Source organism: Bos indicus x Bos taurus, chromosome 29, assembly GCF_003369695.1.
Source record: "Bos indicus x Bos taurus breed Angus x Brahman F1 hybrid chromosome 29, Bos_hybrid_MaternalHap_v2.0, whole genome shotgun sequence".
NCBI classification, from domain to species: Eukaryota; Metazoa; Chordata; class Mammalia; order Artiodactyla; family Bovidae; genus Bos; species Bos indicus x Bos taurus.
Window position 1 is genome coordinate 10,633,608 of NC_040104.1, and position 15,462 is coordinate 10,649,069.

Below are 15,462 nucleotides of genomic sequence, written 5' to 3' on the forward strand. Positions count from 1 at the left end.
TGTTTCAGACCCTGGCTAAGAATAGTGACCCGGAGGGTAGCCGACTGGGAGCAGGTGCTTGGCGGGGCTCCATTTCTGCCATCCACGAATTCACACCCACTCCGTGCACAGCTGCAAGCCACACGCATTGCCCCCTCCCCCAGGGTCCCTGGCATCTGTCACACAGTGCCATCAGCTTCTCTCCAAGGACAACCCGGGGGTGGCTCCCTGTAGGGCCTCCTCAGTCTGAGGCTCCTGGGACTGGGGCCGATGAAACAGGCCATTTCAAAATGGCCTCGAGGTATCCTTTCAAGATCCTAGTGGCTTCGTCCCTCTTTTCTAACCCCGGCCTCTGTGTTTTAAGTTACCGGAGATTTTCTCAGAGACCAGTGCACGGGGTTCGGAGAAGAAAATGGCACCCCACTCCAGTACTCTTGCCTGGAAAATCCCATGGACGGAGGAGCTGGGAGGCTGCAGTCGGACTGAGCGACTTCACTTGCACTTTTCACTTTCATGCATTGGAGAAGGAAATGGCAACCCACTCCAGTGTTCTCGCCTGGAGAATCCCAGGGACGGGGGAGCCTGGTGGGCTGCCGTTTGTGGGGTCGCAGAGTCGGACACGACTTAAAAATTGAACAGCAGTGGCTCAGCCCCACCCTTCTCTCGGGAAGGCGGTCTCCGCTTCTCTCGAGAAACACAGCCCGCCCAGTCTTTGTTGTATCAAATGCACGAGGAGCCATATTTGCTTTCAGCAAAAGGCGGACACGGTCGTCGGAGCCGAAAGCGGGAGGGGGGTGGGGGGGCCGACCTGCGAAGGGCGTTGGACCCCCACCCCGCCTGCATTCGGCCCCTTTCTAGGCTTTGAGGAAGAGAAAGCGAGCCCCTTTCCCAGCCCCACTCACTCGGCCTCCCGGGCCCACGTTCACCCCCAAGGTTCCCTATTTGCATTAAAAGGTAACCACCTCGGGCTGTGGGGGCGGCAACTGTGGCTCTGGGGCTCGGAATTTTCAGGTGCCCTTGGCCAAGAGTCTCGGGGAGCCCTTTGGGACCTCGGATTCGCCCCGACGCCCCTGGGATCAGGGGCAGTTTCCCGTCGTTTCCTAGACCCCAGGACGCCATCGGGGTCAGGGCTCCGGGCTGGGCTTCCTGCCCCCCGCCCCATTTAGGTCTCCTCCAACCCCTTGGAACACGCCTAACGCCGCAAACAACAAACAGAGGCCTTCAGGGCCCCCAGGCCCCACCACCACCACCCCCCGCCTCCGTCCCTCCCCTCCCCCAGCCCAACATCCCAGCTGGTCGGAGCCGCGCTTGCACCGGAAGGGGCGGGGCTCGGCGGGCGGGCAGCGTGATTGGCCGCGGCGGGGCTGACGCCCGCTCCGGCTATAAGAAGCGGGCGACGGCCACCTGCGCCACAGTCTTAGCGGAGAGTCGCCGCGGTTTCCTGCTTCAACAGTGCTTGAACGGAACCCGGCTGCTCGTCCCCCCCTACCCCGGCCGGCCACTCAGAGCCAGCCCTCGTCACCACTTGACAGCGCCCTCCGACCGGCCCAAGGTCCCCGCCACCGCTCCAGTGCCGCTCGGCCGTCGCCGCCACCACCACCACCGCCGCCCGTTTTCAGCCGCCCACCATGACGACCGCATCCCCCTCGCAGGTGCGCCAGAACTACCACCAGGACTCGGAGGCCGCCATCAACCGCCAGATCAACCTGGAGCTCTACGCCTCCTATGTCTACCTGTCCATGGTGAGCGCGGGCTGGCCGGCGGGAGGCGGGCGCGGCATCCCCGGGTGGCGGGGCGGGGTGGGGGTGGGGGTGTGGCTCCCGGCGGGCCCTCCCGTCTCCAGCTAGCTTCCCGCCAGCTTCCCACCTCCAGTCTCCCGCCTCCTTGCGCCCTTCCTGGAAAATGGAGGTTGCTCCAAATCCCCGAGGACTTATGCGCAGAAATTCTGAGCAGTTGTCTCCTGGGAGTGCTCCCTCATAGGCCAGGGCCGGTTCTGCGCACCATTTTTTGTTTAAAGGGAGCTGAGTTTCCTTACGGGGTTGCTACGCTGGCCACCAGTACGATCCTGCAGTTTGGAGAGTGGACTTGAGCATTTCCATCCCTTCTTGTGCCCCCGATCACGTGATGGAGGGGGGGGGGGGTGGCGTTAGGAGGTTAAGCTCCCACCCTCCTGAGTGCGGCGGGGCCTTCTGGGTAATGGTGTCCAGCCAGCTCTGGGGGCTGGCGCGAAGTGGTTTATCTCTTGGGCAGAAGAACCGGCCGCACCTCTCTGCTCTGCTTATCTCTTAAGTCCCACTTAAATGGAAGCATATCTAGAAATCTCCCCTTCTGCCGACACTGGCGCTTTCTAAGGCACCCGTCCTTGCGCCCGGCTAGTTAATTTATCTTTTTTGTGTGTAAGGGTTGTGGCGTAGTTGAACCCTCAGTTCTTGGATAAAGTCCACCTACCAACAGTTACGGGGCCCGATATTTTCCCATGCATTAATGCGTGAAATCAGTTTTCCAAAATCCTTGTTTTAGGCGATGTGATAAGAGTTTTAGTTAGAATTGTCTTAACCGCCAGCGTTGTGCAAATCATCCAGGAATAGACATGTTGTAGGTGGGTCTGGAACAGGCCTGGATCTCTGTGACTGTCATTCCATTTTAGGAACACCTGAATACAGCAAGGATGTAAAACGGAATCAAATTTTTCTATTCTACTGGCAATATATTTAGCATTAAGTGTGCAGCAGCGTTTCCGGTAACTGTTACCTTGCCTACATGGGATAATTTTAGAAATCCATCAGCCTGCTGTAAGCTGATAGCTCAAGTTTGAACAAGGATTGTTCAGAGAAGGCACTAGTAGTGCAGGGTACTTTGCACTAACAGAAGTGTTTAATAAGAGTTCCGTGGTAGAGACAGTTCCCATGCTATTCTACAGGAAGCAAACTTCAGTTTCAAGGACCAAGTTTCATTTTTGTGTTTCAGAGTAAAAATGAGTTATTGTTCAATCCAGGAACACACCCTACTCCAGTCTCCTTAGGCTCAGAGCCTTGCTGGGTTTTGAGAAACCAGCTAGCAGACTGCCTTCTTTTGGGTCTAACATGTTCATGTTCTACTTTCAGTCGTACTATTTTGACCGTGATGATGTGGCTTTGAAGAACTTTGCCAAATACTTTCTTCACCAATCTCATGAGGAGAGGGAACATGCTGAGAGACTGATGAAGCTGCAGAACCAGCGAGGCGGCCGAATCTTCCTTCAGGATATCAAGGTAAACGAAAGATCCTTGGGTTGTCTTAGCAATCCTCGAGTATCAGAAATCCCTGATGCCAGCAGTTGTCATCGTTAGATGAGACATTGGGCTTTAGTCTTTTGTGCTTTTTCAAGCTTACCATTTAAGCTAAAGTGGGCCAGGATATTAAATTGGAAACCGTTGTCAGGGGGACCTTGGCGCGCTTCCTTTTGCCAGTCGCAGTTGTTTGTTACACACTAGATGCTTGCTGGTTTGGCGTTTTTATGTAGAGGTTGCAGGTACACTGACCTAAGCTCCTCTCGTTCAGAAACCAGACCGTGATGACTGGGAGAATGGGCTGACTGCAATGGAATGTGCGCTGTGCTTGGAGAGAAGTGTGAATCAGTCACTACTGGAACTGCACAAACTGGCCACTGAAAAAAATGATCCCCATGTGAGTACACTGACACCTGGGAGTAAACGGAGGAGACAGTTGCCTGAGGGGCTGGGGAGGCTTACCAATAACTTTCTTGCCCGTTCTCTTTTTCAGCTGTGTGATTTCATTGAGACTCATTACCTGAATGAGCAGGTGGAAGCCATCAAAGAATTGGGTGACCACATAACCAACCTGCGCAAGATGGGGGCCCCTGGATCTGGCATGGCAGAGTACCTCTTTGACAAGCACACCCTGGGACACAGTGAGAGCTAAGCCTCAGGCTGGTTTCCCACAGCCACGGGGGTGACTTCCCTGGTCACCAAGGCAGTGCATGCATATTTGGGTTACCTTCATCTTTTCTATAAGTTGTAACAAAACATCTACTTAAGTTCTTTCTTTAGTACCATTCCTTCAAATAAAGTAATTTGGTACCCAGTTGTTGTCTCTTTGAGTTTTTGGGATGGGCTGGAAAAGTATCTAGGTCATCTTGATTGAACGTGTAAGTGCCACCATGGTTCAGTCATGCTAATCAAAATGGAACACCGAGGAGGATTTGTATTTATTTATTAAATTCCTTAGTTTGGGAAGGGTATCAAGGCTTGAGTGTATTCAATTCACAGAACTTAAGGACTCCTGATTCTGAATTAGGTATTCTGTGTTTCCAGCAGCTCTAGCTTTCACAATTTATATGTACAAAAAGCATTTTAAGGCTTCAAGTAGAATTGCAACTACTGATTTTTGTTATCCATGAAGCTAACCATTTATTTCAGGCTGTCATAGAAACATACTCTTCGGTGTGGACAGCTATATGCCTATGACTGGATCAGTGTCCTGCTGGTGTACACGCAGGTAGGACCAGGCCGGTGGAGCATCCCCTTTGGAGGAAGCAGGCTAGGAATGTGCTTCATCCCTAGTGAGAATTTGAGAAAGTTTACATGAGTATAGAAAGATACCTTCATTTCAGTATGATAGTAGCTGCAGTAGGAGGGCAAAAATTAAGACATCTTAAATATCTACCAGTGAATAGTGTTGGAAGACGGCAGAGTCCTTGCTAGCCAGTTATATTATCCTCTCAACCAGCCACAGTGATTTGTTAAATGTTTTCAAAGCTATGTATTATGACCACAGAAGAACTGCTTTGAGAATCCAGAAATGGGAAGTTATACCTCCTCTCACATGGTGATTGGGGGTGGGGTAGTATGGATCTAACTGGGTGAGTGGATGTCCAGGAAATCTGGAATAAAAGGAAACCTCTGGTGGTATTGCAACAGCTTTAGGTTGACCTCAAAACAGGAAGAGCTCATTTAAGTTTAGAAGTCTTCAGTGAGGTCCCCAAAGCATAAGATGCCCCAATGGATCTGGATTCCCCCACCTTATCTGCCATTTCTCAGGGTTGTGGACGGTATACTCAAAAGTGCTTTAGGACCCCTGTTAACGGTTAGGGGGCAGAGCTCGTATGTGACTTCCCAGCTAAGCCTGGGCAGTAAGTTGAGTTCTTGGGCTACAGCTTAGAGTCCTGAATTCTGCCCCATGTGTTTGCCACCCCTGCTTAAAGTGAGCTGGGTCCACTGGTAACATCTGCCTGTCTTAAACCTGGCCTCATGGCCCTTTGACATCATTCCTGTCAGTACCACCTCACCTTCCTATACCTGGACCCCAGAGAAGTCCTGGTGATGCCAGCCTCTCGGGTAAAAAGCAAAAGTCGCCCAACACTTTTCCATGGGTCTGCTGTGGCAGCCAGGTGTGTATCCCAAGCCAGTGCGGCATGCCCCGGCCACCACAGAACCACAAGAGAATTGTGAACGAAAGGTGGGATTCAGAGCAAGGGAAGCTGGTGAGGATCACCCCTGGGGAGCTGAGGGGTCAGTGACCCTGGTTTGAGTAGAGGACAGACCTGTTTTCCAAGTCCCAGTAAGGATCTCCATGATCTTTGAGTATAGTGTGTATGTTGCTTGTCGATTGTCCCAAGTGTGGTTCTCTGAGATGTTCAGGGGCCTCTGACATGTCCATCAGGTTAAACTCGACAGTTTTCCTTCTCATGTGAATAACTTCTGGGTGCTCCGTTGAGGCCCCAGCATTCTCTGGGAGCAATTCAAAACTCTTCTTGGACCTGGGGGTTGCAGGCTGAAGGCTTTGATCTTTGACAGGGTCATCTATGCCCGAGATTCTGCGAAGACTTGAGGGTGCTGACTGTCCAGGTGGAAAGACCATAGGGGTGTGGCTGAGGGGTGTCTGTGGGGCACTGTGGTAGCCTGACCTTCCGTAGAGCACCGCAGACTTGAAAACATCTTCCCCCTTCCAGGCCTTGCTGTCTTCCTGGTCACTAGTGTTCTGTCCGGCCCCTCCAAGGTTCTTGGGCTGGTTCTCATGTGAAAGGACTTCTTTCTTGGGCCACAGTAGTTTGGTCTTTGAGTTTGTCCTAGGGGACTGGCGGTCGAGGGATTGCAGCCCTAGGAAGCGGCCAATGATGCCAGAGTGAGCACCCTCTTGCTCCTCTAGATCTGGCTGAAACTCCATGTCTTCCTTATCCAGACTAGAAACAAACAGAAGACACCCACACACTGTCATCCTGGGGAGACAGAGCTGTCTGGGGGCAGCCCCTTGGCCCACTGGCCCAGGTACAACTCTAGATAGATTCTAACCAAATCAGGGAAACAGGACCCATGCAGGACAAAGTGTGGCTGCTGTGGATGACATGAGGCCTATATTCTGTAGCAAGAAGTCTACTCAGAAGGTGCCTGTGATGACCCAACCTCCTGCTTGCTCCCTTGCCCAGGGAACCCCACTCCCACTCTTCATTCCACCCCAGCTTATTAGAAAACAAGAGTTCTAAGCCAGAGTCGGGAACCAGGCCCTGACATAGCTGCATCACTAACCACTGACTGCCCTTCAGTAAGTCCCTTCTCTCTCTCAGCCTCAGTTTCCAACTCTGGACACAGAGGGGTTTGACTGGAAGTACCTAAGGGCCCTTATAGCTTTAAGAGTCCTTACACAGCACAAGATAAGTGTTAGGGTATGGAGCTGGAACCAGACGTACCTGGCTCACCTGTGCTGCTTGCTAGCTATGTGACCTTGGGTTGGGCAACTGATTTAAACTCTCTGAACCTGGACTTAATCATCTAAAAACTAGAGATAGCAAACCAAGGTTAGTGGAACAACAACAGAATAGCTTACATATATATATATATATATATATAAAGACCATGGTACAATGCCCAGCACTTAGTAAGACACCCAATAGGCATTAACTGGCTTCCCTGGTGGCTCAGTGGTAAAGAGCCAATGCAGGAGACATGGGTTCAATTCCTGGGTCTGGAAGATCCCCTGGAGGAGGAAATGGCAATCCACTCCAGTATTCTTGCCTGGAAAATGCCACGGACAGAGGAGCCTGGTGGGCTACAGTCCATGGGGTCACAAAGAGTCAGGCTTGACTGAGCAACTGAGCATGCACATGTATTAACTAGCTCTAAGTTCTTAATTAAGCAGACACTTGCATTTGGAGTTTTATACCCACTGAAGTGGCTCCCTGGCACTTCCCACCTGATGTTGAAGGTGGAGCCAAAAAAGGAGGGTCGACGAGACTGGGCAGAAGCGGCTGTGTACGGAGGATGTGGTTCTGGCTCATTCCAGTACATATCTCTCTCCATCGGTGGCAAGTCCTGGTGCATCTCGTCTACAGCCAATAGGGACACCTGGTCATGAGGGACAGAAGAAGTCCAACAGAAAGGTAAGCCCTAACTGACCATGAATTTGCCAGGTGACTTGGAGAGGTCACTGGTGGCTCAGATGGTAAAGAATCTGCCTGCAATGTGGGAGACCCAGGTTTGATCCCTGGGTTGGGAAGATCCCCTGGAGAAGGGAATAGCAATCCACTTTAGTATTCTTGCCTGGAGAATTCCATGGACAGAGGAGCCTGGTGGCCTACAGTCCTTGGGGTTGCAGAGTCGGACACAAATGAGCAAATAACAGTTTGGAGGGGTCACTTCTCTCTCTTTGGGCCTCAGATGCCCTTCTTCTGAAATGAAGAGACTTATGCTACCTATAGCTTCAGAAGTTAGACTGAGAATCCTGGGAGTGAATGGTTGGAGGGCAATTCACAGAACTGTAGGGCCCCCTCCCTGGGTCCAGGGGACAGATTCTCTTCCTCCCCTCATACCTGCAAGCTCCTGTCGACAATCCAGTTGGTCTCAAAGTCATCGTCATCCTCTCCAAATGGGTTGATGAGCTGCTCTGCCACCTCAAGGGTAAATGAGGTTCCGGAAATCCTCAGGTGGAACCCCCTGCTGCCTTGCTCCCACCCTAAACCCGGGCTCCTGCCATTTCCACCCCTCCGTCCCCTCAATGATGTCCTTCCTGCCTGACTACTGTCTCCAAAGCCACAATGTAGGGACCCTCCTCTCCTGGTTGGCCATGACCCTTGGGCCACAGCCAGCCTTGTCCCAGGGAGGCTCACCTTCAACCAGCCGGCATAGAAGAAGAACTGCAGGAACGTGAAGAGGGGTACAACGAGGTCCATCTCGTGGCCGGGGTAGGCCTTGGCTGGGTTCAGAAACTGCCGCCCAATCAGGCAAGCCAGGAAGAAGCTGTATACTGCCACGGTCACCACCTGGGAGGGAAGGGAGGGAGCGGCAGCTATGGGCTGGGTGGGGACTGTGGGATCAGGCCACTTCCTAGGCTGGGAGGACAGGCCTTGCCCTGAATTGGACATTCGTGTGACTTTGGGTCTCCGTGATCTCGTCTTTAAAATGGGGAGGGGATTCCCTGGCAGTCCAGTGGTTAGGACTCCACGCTCTTATTGCTGAGGGGCTGGGTTCATTCCAGGACAGGGAACTAATATCCCATAGTCCTTGCAGCACAGTCAAAGATTAAAAAATAAATAAATAAATAAGTCAAATGGGGGTAATCACATTGCCTCCACTGCCTGGACCAGGCAGGGGCCCGAGCTCTGAACTTGGCACTAAAAAGACCCTGCAGAGTCCAGGCGTGACTCCCAGAGGAAGCCTCTTCTTCAGTCTCTAACTGAGCCCTTCCCATCACAGGCTGCTCCCTGGGTCTTCTCAATCTCACAAAGGGACAGCTTCGCCAGTCCAGTCCTCACCTGAGTGTACACCAGTGGGATACTGATCCAGTCGTAGGCATACAGCTGTCCACACTGAGTACGCAAGGTGTTCATTTCCTAGGGGAGCAGGAAGAAGGGTTGGAGACTTGACCACCACCTGCTCTCCAGGCTCAGCCCCCAGCTCATCCCCAAATACCAGGGTCTGGAGCTCGACCCTGGCTGTGTGGTCATGGGCAGCGCACTTAACCTCTCTGTGCCTCAGCCTCCTCAACTATCAAAAAGGAACCAGGATCTTGGAGTCCACTTTAGAGAGAGGATGGGAGCGGAAATTGAAAAGCAGCCACCTTGGGCTATGGAATCCTGTTGGAAGAGATCTTACAGTCCCAAGGCAGGCTCTGGGAAGACCCTCAGGGGCTCAAGCCTTCTCTTTGTAGGAAACCTGTTCCTCATGGGGTAGGACCCTGCCTGCTCCGCATTAGCCCCATCAATGTAATGGGCTCACGTTGAGCAGGCTCTGGAGCAGGATAGGGTCCCGGATTCGACCTCCAATCCATGCCTTTGTTGACAAGTTGGCAAACCACACCCAGGGCATCCAGAACGAGTTGTGTGGTAAGCTCAGTTTTTGTAAGTGCTTGTGTTCCGAGGGTGTCATGAAGCCTGCAGGAGAGTGGAGAAGACAGTGGGTAGGAGAAGCTGCAGAAGGGGTGGCTGGCCAGGCCCTGGGGTCCAGAGTTCAAGACCAAGTCCCTGCTGAGCCCACAGGGACCTCAGAGCTTCTTTGCCATCCTCCTTCTCTCAACAAATAATCACTGAATTTCTACTCTGTGATACTCTGGGCTGAAGACGTGAGAGGGATCTGTCTTATTAACCAGGATCTGGCCAGACAAGCCAGAGACAGAGGTTGGTGACATACAGGATGGAAACCGGACACCAGGAAGCGAAAGAGCAGACGGAGGTAGACTCCGGGTCCTCACTAGTTCCCGAAGCCCCGCTGGGGGCCTCAACCCTCACTCTTCGAAGCTTCATCCCTCCATGAGTCCTTAGCCCTGTCTCAAACCCCTGTCCTCTTCGAGTTGGTTCCTGGCCTCTACCCACTTTCAGACCCCTTACTCCGCCCCGCCCAATTCAGGTCCCCGCCTACCAGATCTCGACCCCACCCCACCTCTGGTCCCACCCAATCCTCAGCCCAGGGACCTCTGACTCCACCCATCTTCAGCTGCGGCTCCGCCCCTATCACCCTCTGGCCCCGCCCACCTGCTTTCACCAGGTGCTGTGGGCTGGGAAAGCGTTTGTAGACCGCAGCGCTGACGCTGCGCAGGATGAGCACGTTGCCTAGGTTGGCATAGCGCATGAGCGTGCGCCGCAGCATCCGGCCTTGCTCGTCCTTGCCCTCAACGAAGGACGACACCAGGTTCATGAGGCGGTCGGGCCAAGGCAGGTTCTCATACTGGTTCCACCAGCGGGTCACGACTAGCGTCACGTAGAAGCCTGGGCAGAGAGGTGTGGGGGGCGAGGGGCGAAGGCCCACGCTGCGGCCGGAGCCCAGCGAGGGCGATGCCTCGGTTTCTCCATCCTTCTAATTGGCTGAACCCAGCCCCAACCCTGCTGGAAGGCGCTCGGGAAGGAGAGACCATCAGAGCCTTGTGTGAAGGCACGAGAGCCAGGAGTTCTCTCTGTGGCCCCACTGGCTTTCCCGGAAATCCGCCAGATCCCTCCCCTCCTGCATAAGGCTCCAGAGACTACTATAACCTCAGCACTGCCCTCAGAAAGTGGGATCTCATGTGCTCGTAGCCGGACATCCTTCCTAATGCCTAACGTCAGTCCCTCTGGCTGCAGGCTTTCCATTCCCCTGAACCACCGAGAGGCACTGACGTGCAACTGGCCTTCCCAGGAGCTCCTCGTGATCTGCCTGTCTGGAGCCTGGAGAAGCCACCGGGACCCCCACGCGCGGAAAGGGGAGCTCACCCAGCACGAAGGAGATGGGGATGAGCTGGATGTAGCTGTCGCAATACAGAGTCAGCTTCTCAAAAATCACTTGCTGTTCATCTGTGAGGGCCATCCTGGGGGAGGGAGGGGTTGGGGTAAAGATGTGTAGACACTAGGAGGAGATGGCTGAGACCCGTCCCAGGTCCGGCCAGTCCCAGGATAAGACAGTGATAGCCTCATTTCCTCCCTGTCTCTCATTGGCCTGCCTGGGGCCCCTCCTCTGGCCTGAGCTGGGTCCCTCTTCTTTCTCCCAAAGCCCCCAAACCCCAAAGGGGCCTCTGCTCCATCCCTGGAGGAGAAACCCTCAGGAGGTTTTCTCTGAGGTCAAGGAAGGTAGGTCCTGCTGAAGGAGTCAGTTTTAGGCACTGCCGACCCTTTTAAAGGATCCAAAAGACAGTTGTTTGAAAGCAGGTTGAGGGACTTCCCTGGTGGTCCAGTGGCTAAGACTTCCACTCCCAATACAGGGGCCCAGGTTCGATTCCTGGTCTGTACGACACTGTAATGGTGGATGCAAGTCATTACACATTTGTCCAAACCCATAGAGTGTACATCACCAAGGAGGAACCCTAACGTAAACTATGGACTTTGGGTGATAATGAGGTGTCAGTGTGGGTTCATCTATTATCACAGACATCCCACTCTCTGGTAGGATGTTGATAGTGGGGAAGGCTGTATGTGTGGCAGGAGGGGGTGGGGTACATGCGAATTCTGTACCTTCTGCTCAGTCTTGCTACTACCGTAAAACTGCTCTAAAAAATAAAGCCTAATTTTCTAAAGTATATTGGTGCCCTAGTAATGGCACCCCACTCCAGTACTCTTGCCTGGAAAATCCCATGGATGGAGGAGCCTGGTAGGCTGCAGTCCATGGGGTCGAGAAGAGTAGGACATGACTGAGTGACTTCACTTTCACTTTTCACTTTCCTGCATTGGAGAAGGAAATGGCAACCCACTCCAGTGTTCTTGCCTGGAGAATCCCAGGGATGGGGGAACCTGGTGGCTGCCGTCTATGGGGTCACACAGAGTTGGACACGACTGAAGTGACTTAGCAGCAGCAGTAACAACCAAAGAAAACAAATGTGCTCTGTTATTAGTATTATCCTTATGAACTCAAGAAATTTATGTATTTGGTATTTTTCAATTCATTGTCATCATTAATGCTTTTCTTATTAAAAATGCTATTATATATTTTGTAGTTTTATTGACCACAGAATATATTGCTATATTGCTTAAATAAGTGTTTGTATTGGGGAAAAAAAAGAGCATGGTCTGGGCCTGTGAGAGAAACCATGTGGGATTCAGGAAAACCGGCTAACTGGATGGGACCAGATAAGGGCCCTCCCTGGGATGGAGGAAAGGGTTTCTGAGATGCTCTGACCTGTACTGCGTTTCCCTCCCAGGCTGTCTCCTTTCTTCTCCCCAGCCCCCAGGTCCCCAGCCCCTGGCCCTAGGGCTTTTCCACAAGCTTAGCGCAGCCTTATAGGTCTCTGTGCATTGGCCTCCTAGATCGCTGAGGTCCTCGGAGCTCCAAGCCTTGGAGGTGTCCCCCCTGTTCCCCCGAACCTGTAAATGAAGCGGATGATGTAGTAGCAGAGCAGAAAGATGAGAAACTCGCCATAGAGCAGTTTGTAGATGCTGCCTCGCCAGCACAGCAGCAAGCGGGAGAAGGAGCCTAAACGGGCATTGGCCACTTGGCTCGAGTAGGTGACGGTCATGGCCAGGCACTGGGCTGCAGGAGGTGGGCTTGGGTCCTGCTGGACAGACAGAGCGGGATACTGGTGGGGGTGGGCAGGAGGTAGCAGGGACCTCTTCAGAGTCTGTCCAGGACTCATGAGTGACCCTTCCATGCTCTGGGCCTCAGTTTTCTCATCTGGACCCTGGAAGATACCCTCCAAGAAGCTAGGGAATTGAGCTCAGGCGATGTCCTTAGCCTTGGCATGGAGGGCACACAGAAGTCTGTGCCCTTTAATTGTGCTACAAAGGTAGCAACACAAGTGTCCAAAAACCTAAGCATGGGCTCCTTCCTGTGTTCTAAGCCCGTCATGTTCAGTGGCCCCCACCCCCCCAGTATCTGCCAGCCACCCTGGAGTGAGAACGGGTAAGGGACATGGTCAGCCTTGGCCATCACCCTGTCCCCAGTGCCCAGAACAGAGCTTGGATGGTAGAGACGTTCCTGAATGGTGACCCCAGGGCCTTTCCACCTGCTGATCCTCATTCCTGGGGGATGCGTTTCCTAATCTAACTGTATGGCCCACTCCCACTTTAGATCACTTCCTCAGAAAGGATGTCCCAGCCACCGTACAGGAAATAACACCCTAGTACCACCAGCCCTCTCTTCTCACCTTGCTCAATTTTTCTACATAACACATTGTGTTACACTCACGGTTATATTTTGCAGGCTATCTGCATGTTTACTGCTTATTCCCTCCTGAGAATGGAAGTTCTCATAGGAGGTGCTCAAAAAAAATTTTCTGAAGCAATGATTGGCCACCATCCCCCTACCTGTTCTGGTGCAGCCGCACTGGCCGTCTCTGTGCCTGGTGTTCCCTAAGTTAGTTACTCCCACCTCAGGGCCTTTGCACAGACACACAGGTGCCCACACACCTGTGTGTACCCATCATGTGCACATGTGCAGGGTCATCCACCCCAGTGGTCCTCAGAGCCCTAGCCCAGCCTGCTGGGATAACCCCTTACTTACAGTTGGGGCTCCTGGCTGTTCAGGCGATCCCACAAAAGGTCTGGCCACAGGACTGGTGGAACTCTCTGGGTTCCTAGGGCCAGTGCCCCTGCCCACATTTAGGGGTTGGCACTGCCCACGTGTGTGTTATATGGTCACTTGACTCCCTAAGCCAGAGGCCCTCCACAAAGGAGCCCTTGTCTTGGCCCCCTCCTCGTAATCTCCCCTTAAACAGCAGGCATCACAGTCCAGCCAGGGCCTCTCTAATTCCTTCCGGAGGATGGGGGGTGGGGGTTGGGTTGAGACCAGGGCTGGAATTGAGGGCGACTCCCTCCACCTTGGGCCCTGATCATCCTGCCATTTCCTCTGGGCCCTAAACTGAGGGGTCTGTTTCTGATCCCTGAGGTCTTGCAGGGAGAGCAAGGTCTTGTGGGGAAGAGGAGGCCTTGGGCCTTATCTCCAATGCCAGGAGCCCTCAAGAGAGGGGAGACTTTGCCCAGGCCCTGTGGGCTTCTGCAGCACTTTGGGTACCAGAAAGAACACTGGACCACAGTCAGAAGTTCTGGCTTCTAGCCCTGGCTCTGCCACCTGAGGAGATGACCCTGGGTGGCCCTCTGCTTCTCCCTAGGCCTCAGTGTCCCTCTCTGAAAAGGATGGCGTTGCTTTATAACTCCATCCCCTCAGGGAGATGACAAAATTCTGCATATACTCGTGAAGAGCTCTGATTGGCTGCTGGTGACACCATAGATTATTCGGGCTGTGATTGGCTGGCAGGGCCCAGTTAATAGGTTGCTTTAGAGCCATGGTAGAAGAAGGCGGGGCAAGGGGGCTGCTGTGTGGGGACAGGGCCTGGTGCGAGATGACACAGCAGTGCTTATGCTCTTGGCTCCCAGCCAGCCCGTGCAGTAGGGGAGTGCGTGCCCAGGTCCCCAAGGAAGGCTGGTTAATATCTCAACAGCTGGTTCCGTACATTTTAATACATCAATCCATACGTGAGACCTCTAAGCCGCTGGAAGTGATGGGGTCTAGGAGATATCTCCTCTTGCATTAAGTGAAAGCTTGAAGCAGCAGCGGCTCTTGGTCTTCGGTGGCTGTAAGAATAATCTGGAATGTTTGTTAAATACGTGGCTTCTTAGGATCTTTCTCCAGAGCCTGATTCTGAGACCTGAGGGATGCTGTATGTCTAACAAGCACTGGGGGAATTATCATGGCAGTGGGCTCCCAACCACACATTCCGAAGCCCTGATTTACAATGTGACCTTGAGCCTTAAAATAAACCCACTCCTTCCTGCCCCCTCCCTCTCTCCTTAACTTTCCCCTTCCCTCCCCACCCCCACACCCCGCCCCAGTGTTAACGATGCTGAGACTGCAGGTGATTTTTGTGCACGGCATTCTGGCCTTTATAATTCTCTGTCTGGAAGAAGAAACAATTCCACAGCGACCTTGGGTGCTCTTCTAATCACAGCAAACAATCGTAGCATTACTATTATAAGGGAGTCTCTTCAGAGATCAGGGACCATCTTTGAGGAGTATTTGCTGCATCTCTGCTGCCTGTGCTGTGGGAGACATCTTTCCCATCACTGTCTTTAACTGAACTGGAGAAAGAGGCAGATTTACCTGAGCCTCAGTCTCCTCACCTGTGAAGTGGGACAATAATGCTGACCTCAGCAGCCAGGAGAGAATGTTGGATGGGAAAGAGAGTCCTTGTGTCTGTTAACTCTCCCTGGGGAACATCCACAAATCCCTGGCGCCTCTGCCCCGCCCTCCAGAGTCAGCTGGTCTGGGTGGGGTCCAGTGGTTGGTATTTTCCAAGTTCCGAAGGTGAGTCTAGTGGATGGTGTGGGTTGAGGATCACTGCTGTGAGAGAATTTTTTTCCTTCCTTGTATTCCCTCTTCCCCCACCAACACACGACAACACTCAAGAGGGAGAGCTTTCCATTTAGCACATGATTAATAAACATTTAAAATTAAAATAGAAACATATGCCTGACACCACACTTGGCCTGAGGACGCTCTCTCGGTGTTGGAATAAATGAACCATTTGCCTTTGTGCAATCAGGTTCCTGCCTCTAACTGTGGTGGCCACTGGAGGGCGCCCTTGACCAGCTGGCTTTGG

General features: G+C 52.9%; 2 protein-coding genes across 6 annotated transcripts; one reads left to right on the forward strand and one right to left on the reverse strand.

Annotated features, from left to right (window-relative positions):
* Positions 1-1,365: 1,365 nt before the first annotated feature.
* Positions 1,366-4,062, forward strand: FTH1 (ferritin heavy chain 1). The gene is made up of 4 exons (XM_027531675.1): positions 1,366-1,721; positions 3,084-3,230; positions 3,520-3,645; positions 3,742-4,062. Exons 1-4 carry the CDS (start codon positions 1,608-1,610, stop codon positions 3,898-3,900), a joined length of 546 nt encoding a protein of 181 aa, XP_027387476.1. The 5' UTR covers positions 1,366-1,607; the 3' UTR covers positions 3,901-4,062.
* Positions 3,971-14,018, reverse strand: BEST1 (bestrophin 1). 5 transcript variants are annotated; one of them, XM_027531671.1, is made up of 11 exons: positions 13,368-14,018; positions 12,233-12,420; positions 10,652-10,746; positions 9,941-10,174; positions 9,189-9,343; positions 8,726-8,803; positions 8,081-8,233; positions 7,784-7,864; positions 7,168-7,319; positions 5,522-6,160; positions 3,971-4,537 (listed from the first exon to the last, which is right to left on the reverse strand). In XM_027531671.1, the coding sequence occupies exons 2-11, from the start codon at positions 12,382-12,384 to the stop codon at positions 4,519-4,521; spliced, it is 1,758 nt and encodes a 585-aa protein (XP_027387472.1). In that variant the 5' UTR covers positions 12,385-12,420; positions 13,368-14,018; the 3' UTR covers positions 3,971-4,518. The 5 variants fall into 5 exon arrangements, with proteins under 5 accessions (XP_027387472.1, XP_027387474.1, XP_027387471.1 ...); XM_027531673.1 differs by lacking the exon at positions 7,784-7,864; XM_027531670.1 differs by having other exon boundaries at positions 3,971-6,160; positions 12,233-12,423.
* Between the last annotated feature and the right edge of the window lie 1,444 nt (positions 14,019-15,462).

What these genes read in the sequence shown, in the direction of transcription:
- FTH1 (XM_027531675.1), top strand. Translation starts at nt 1,608, where the DNA reads ATGACGACCGCATCCCCCTCGCAGGTGCGCCAGAACTACCACCAGGAC. An exon ending in CCTATGTCTACCTGTCCATG is followed by an intron (nt 1,722 to 3,083) that starts GTGAGCGCGGGC and finishes TTCTACTTTCAG; the next exon opens with TCGTACTATTTTGACCGTGA. An exon ending in TCTTCCTTCAGGATATCAAG is followed by an intron (nt 3,231 to 3,519) that starts GTAAACGAAAGA and finishes CCTCTCGTTCAG; the next exon opens with AAACCAGACCGTGATGACTG.
- BEST1 (XM_027531670.1), bottom strand. Translation starts at nt 12,384, where the DNA reads ATGACCGTCACCTACTCGAGCCAAGTGGCCAATGCCCGTTTAGGCTCC. An exon ending in TCCCACTGGTGTACACTCAG is followed by an intron (nt 8,234 to 8,725) that starts GTGAGGACTGGA and finishes CTTCCCTCCCAG; the next exon opens with GTGGTGACCGTGGCAGTATA. An exon ending in TTGTCGACAGGAGCTTGCAG is followed by an intron (nt 7,320 to 7,783) that starts GTATGAGGGGAG and finishes CCTCATGACCAG; the next exon opens with GTGTCCCTATTGGCTGTAGA.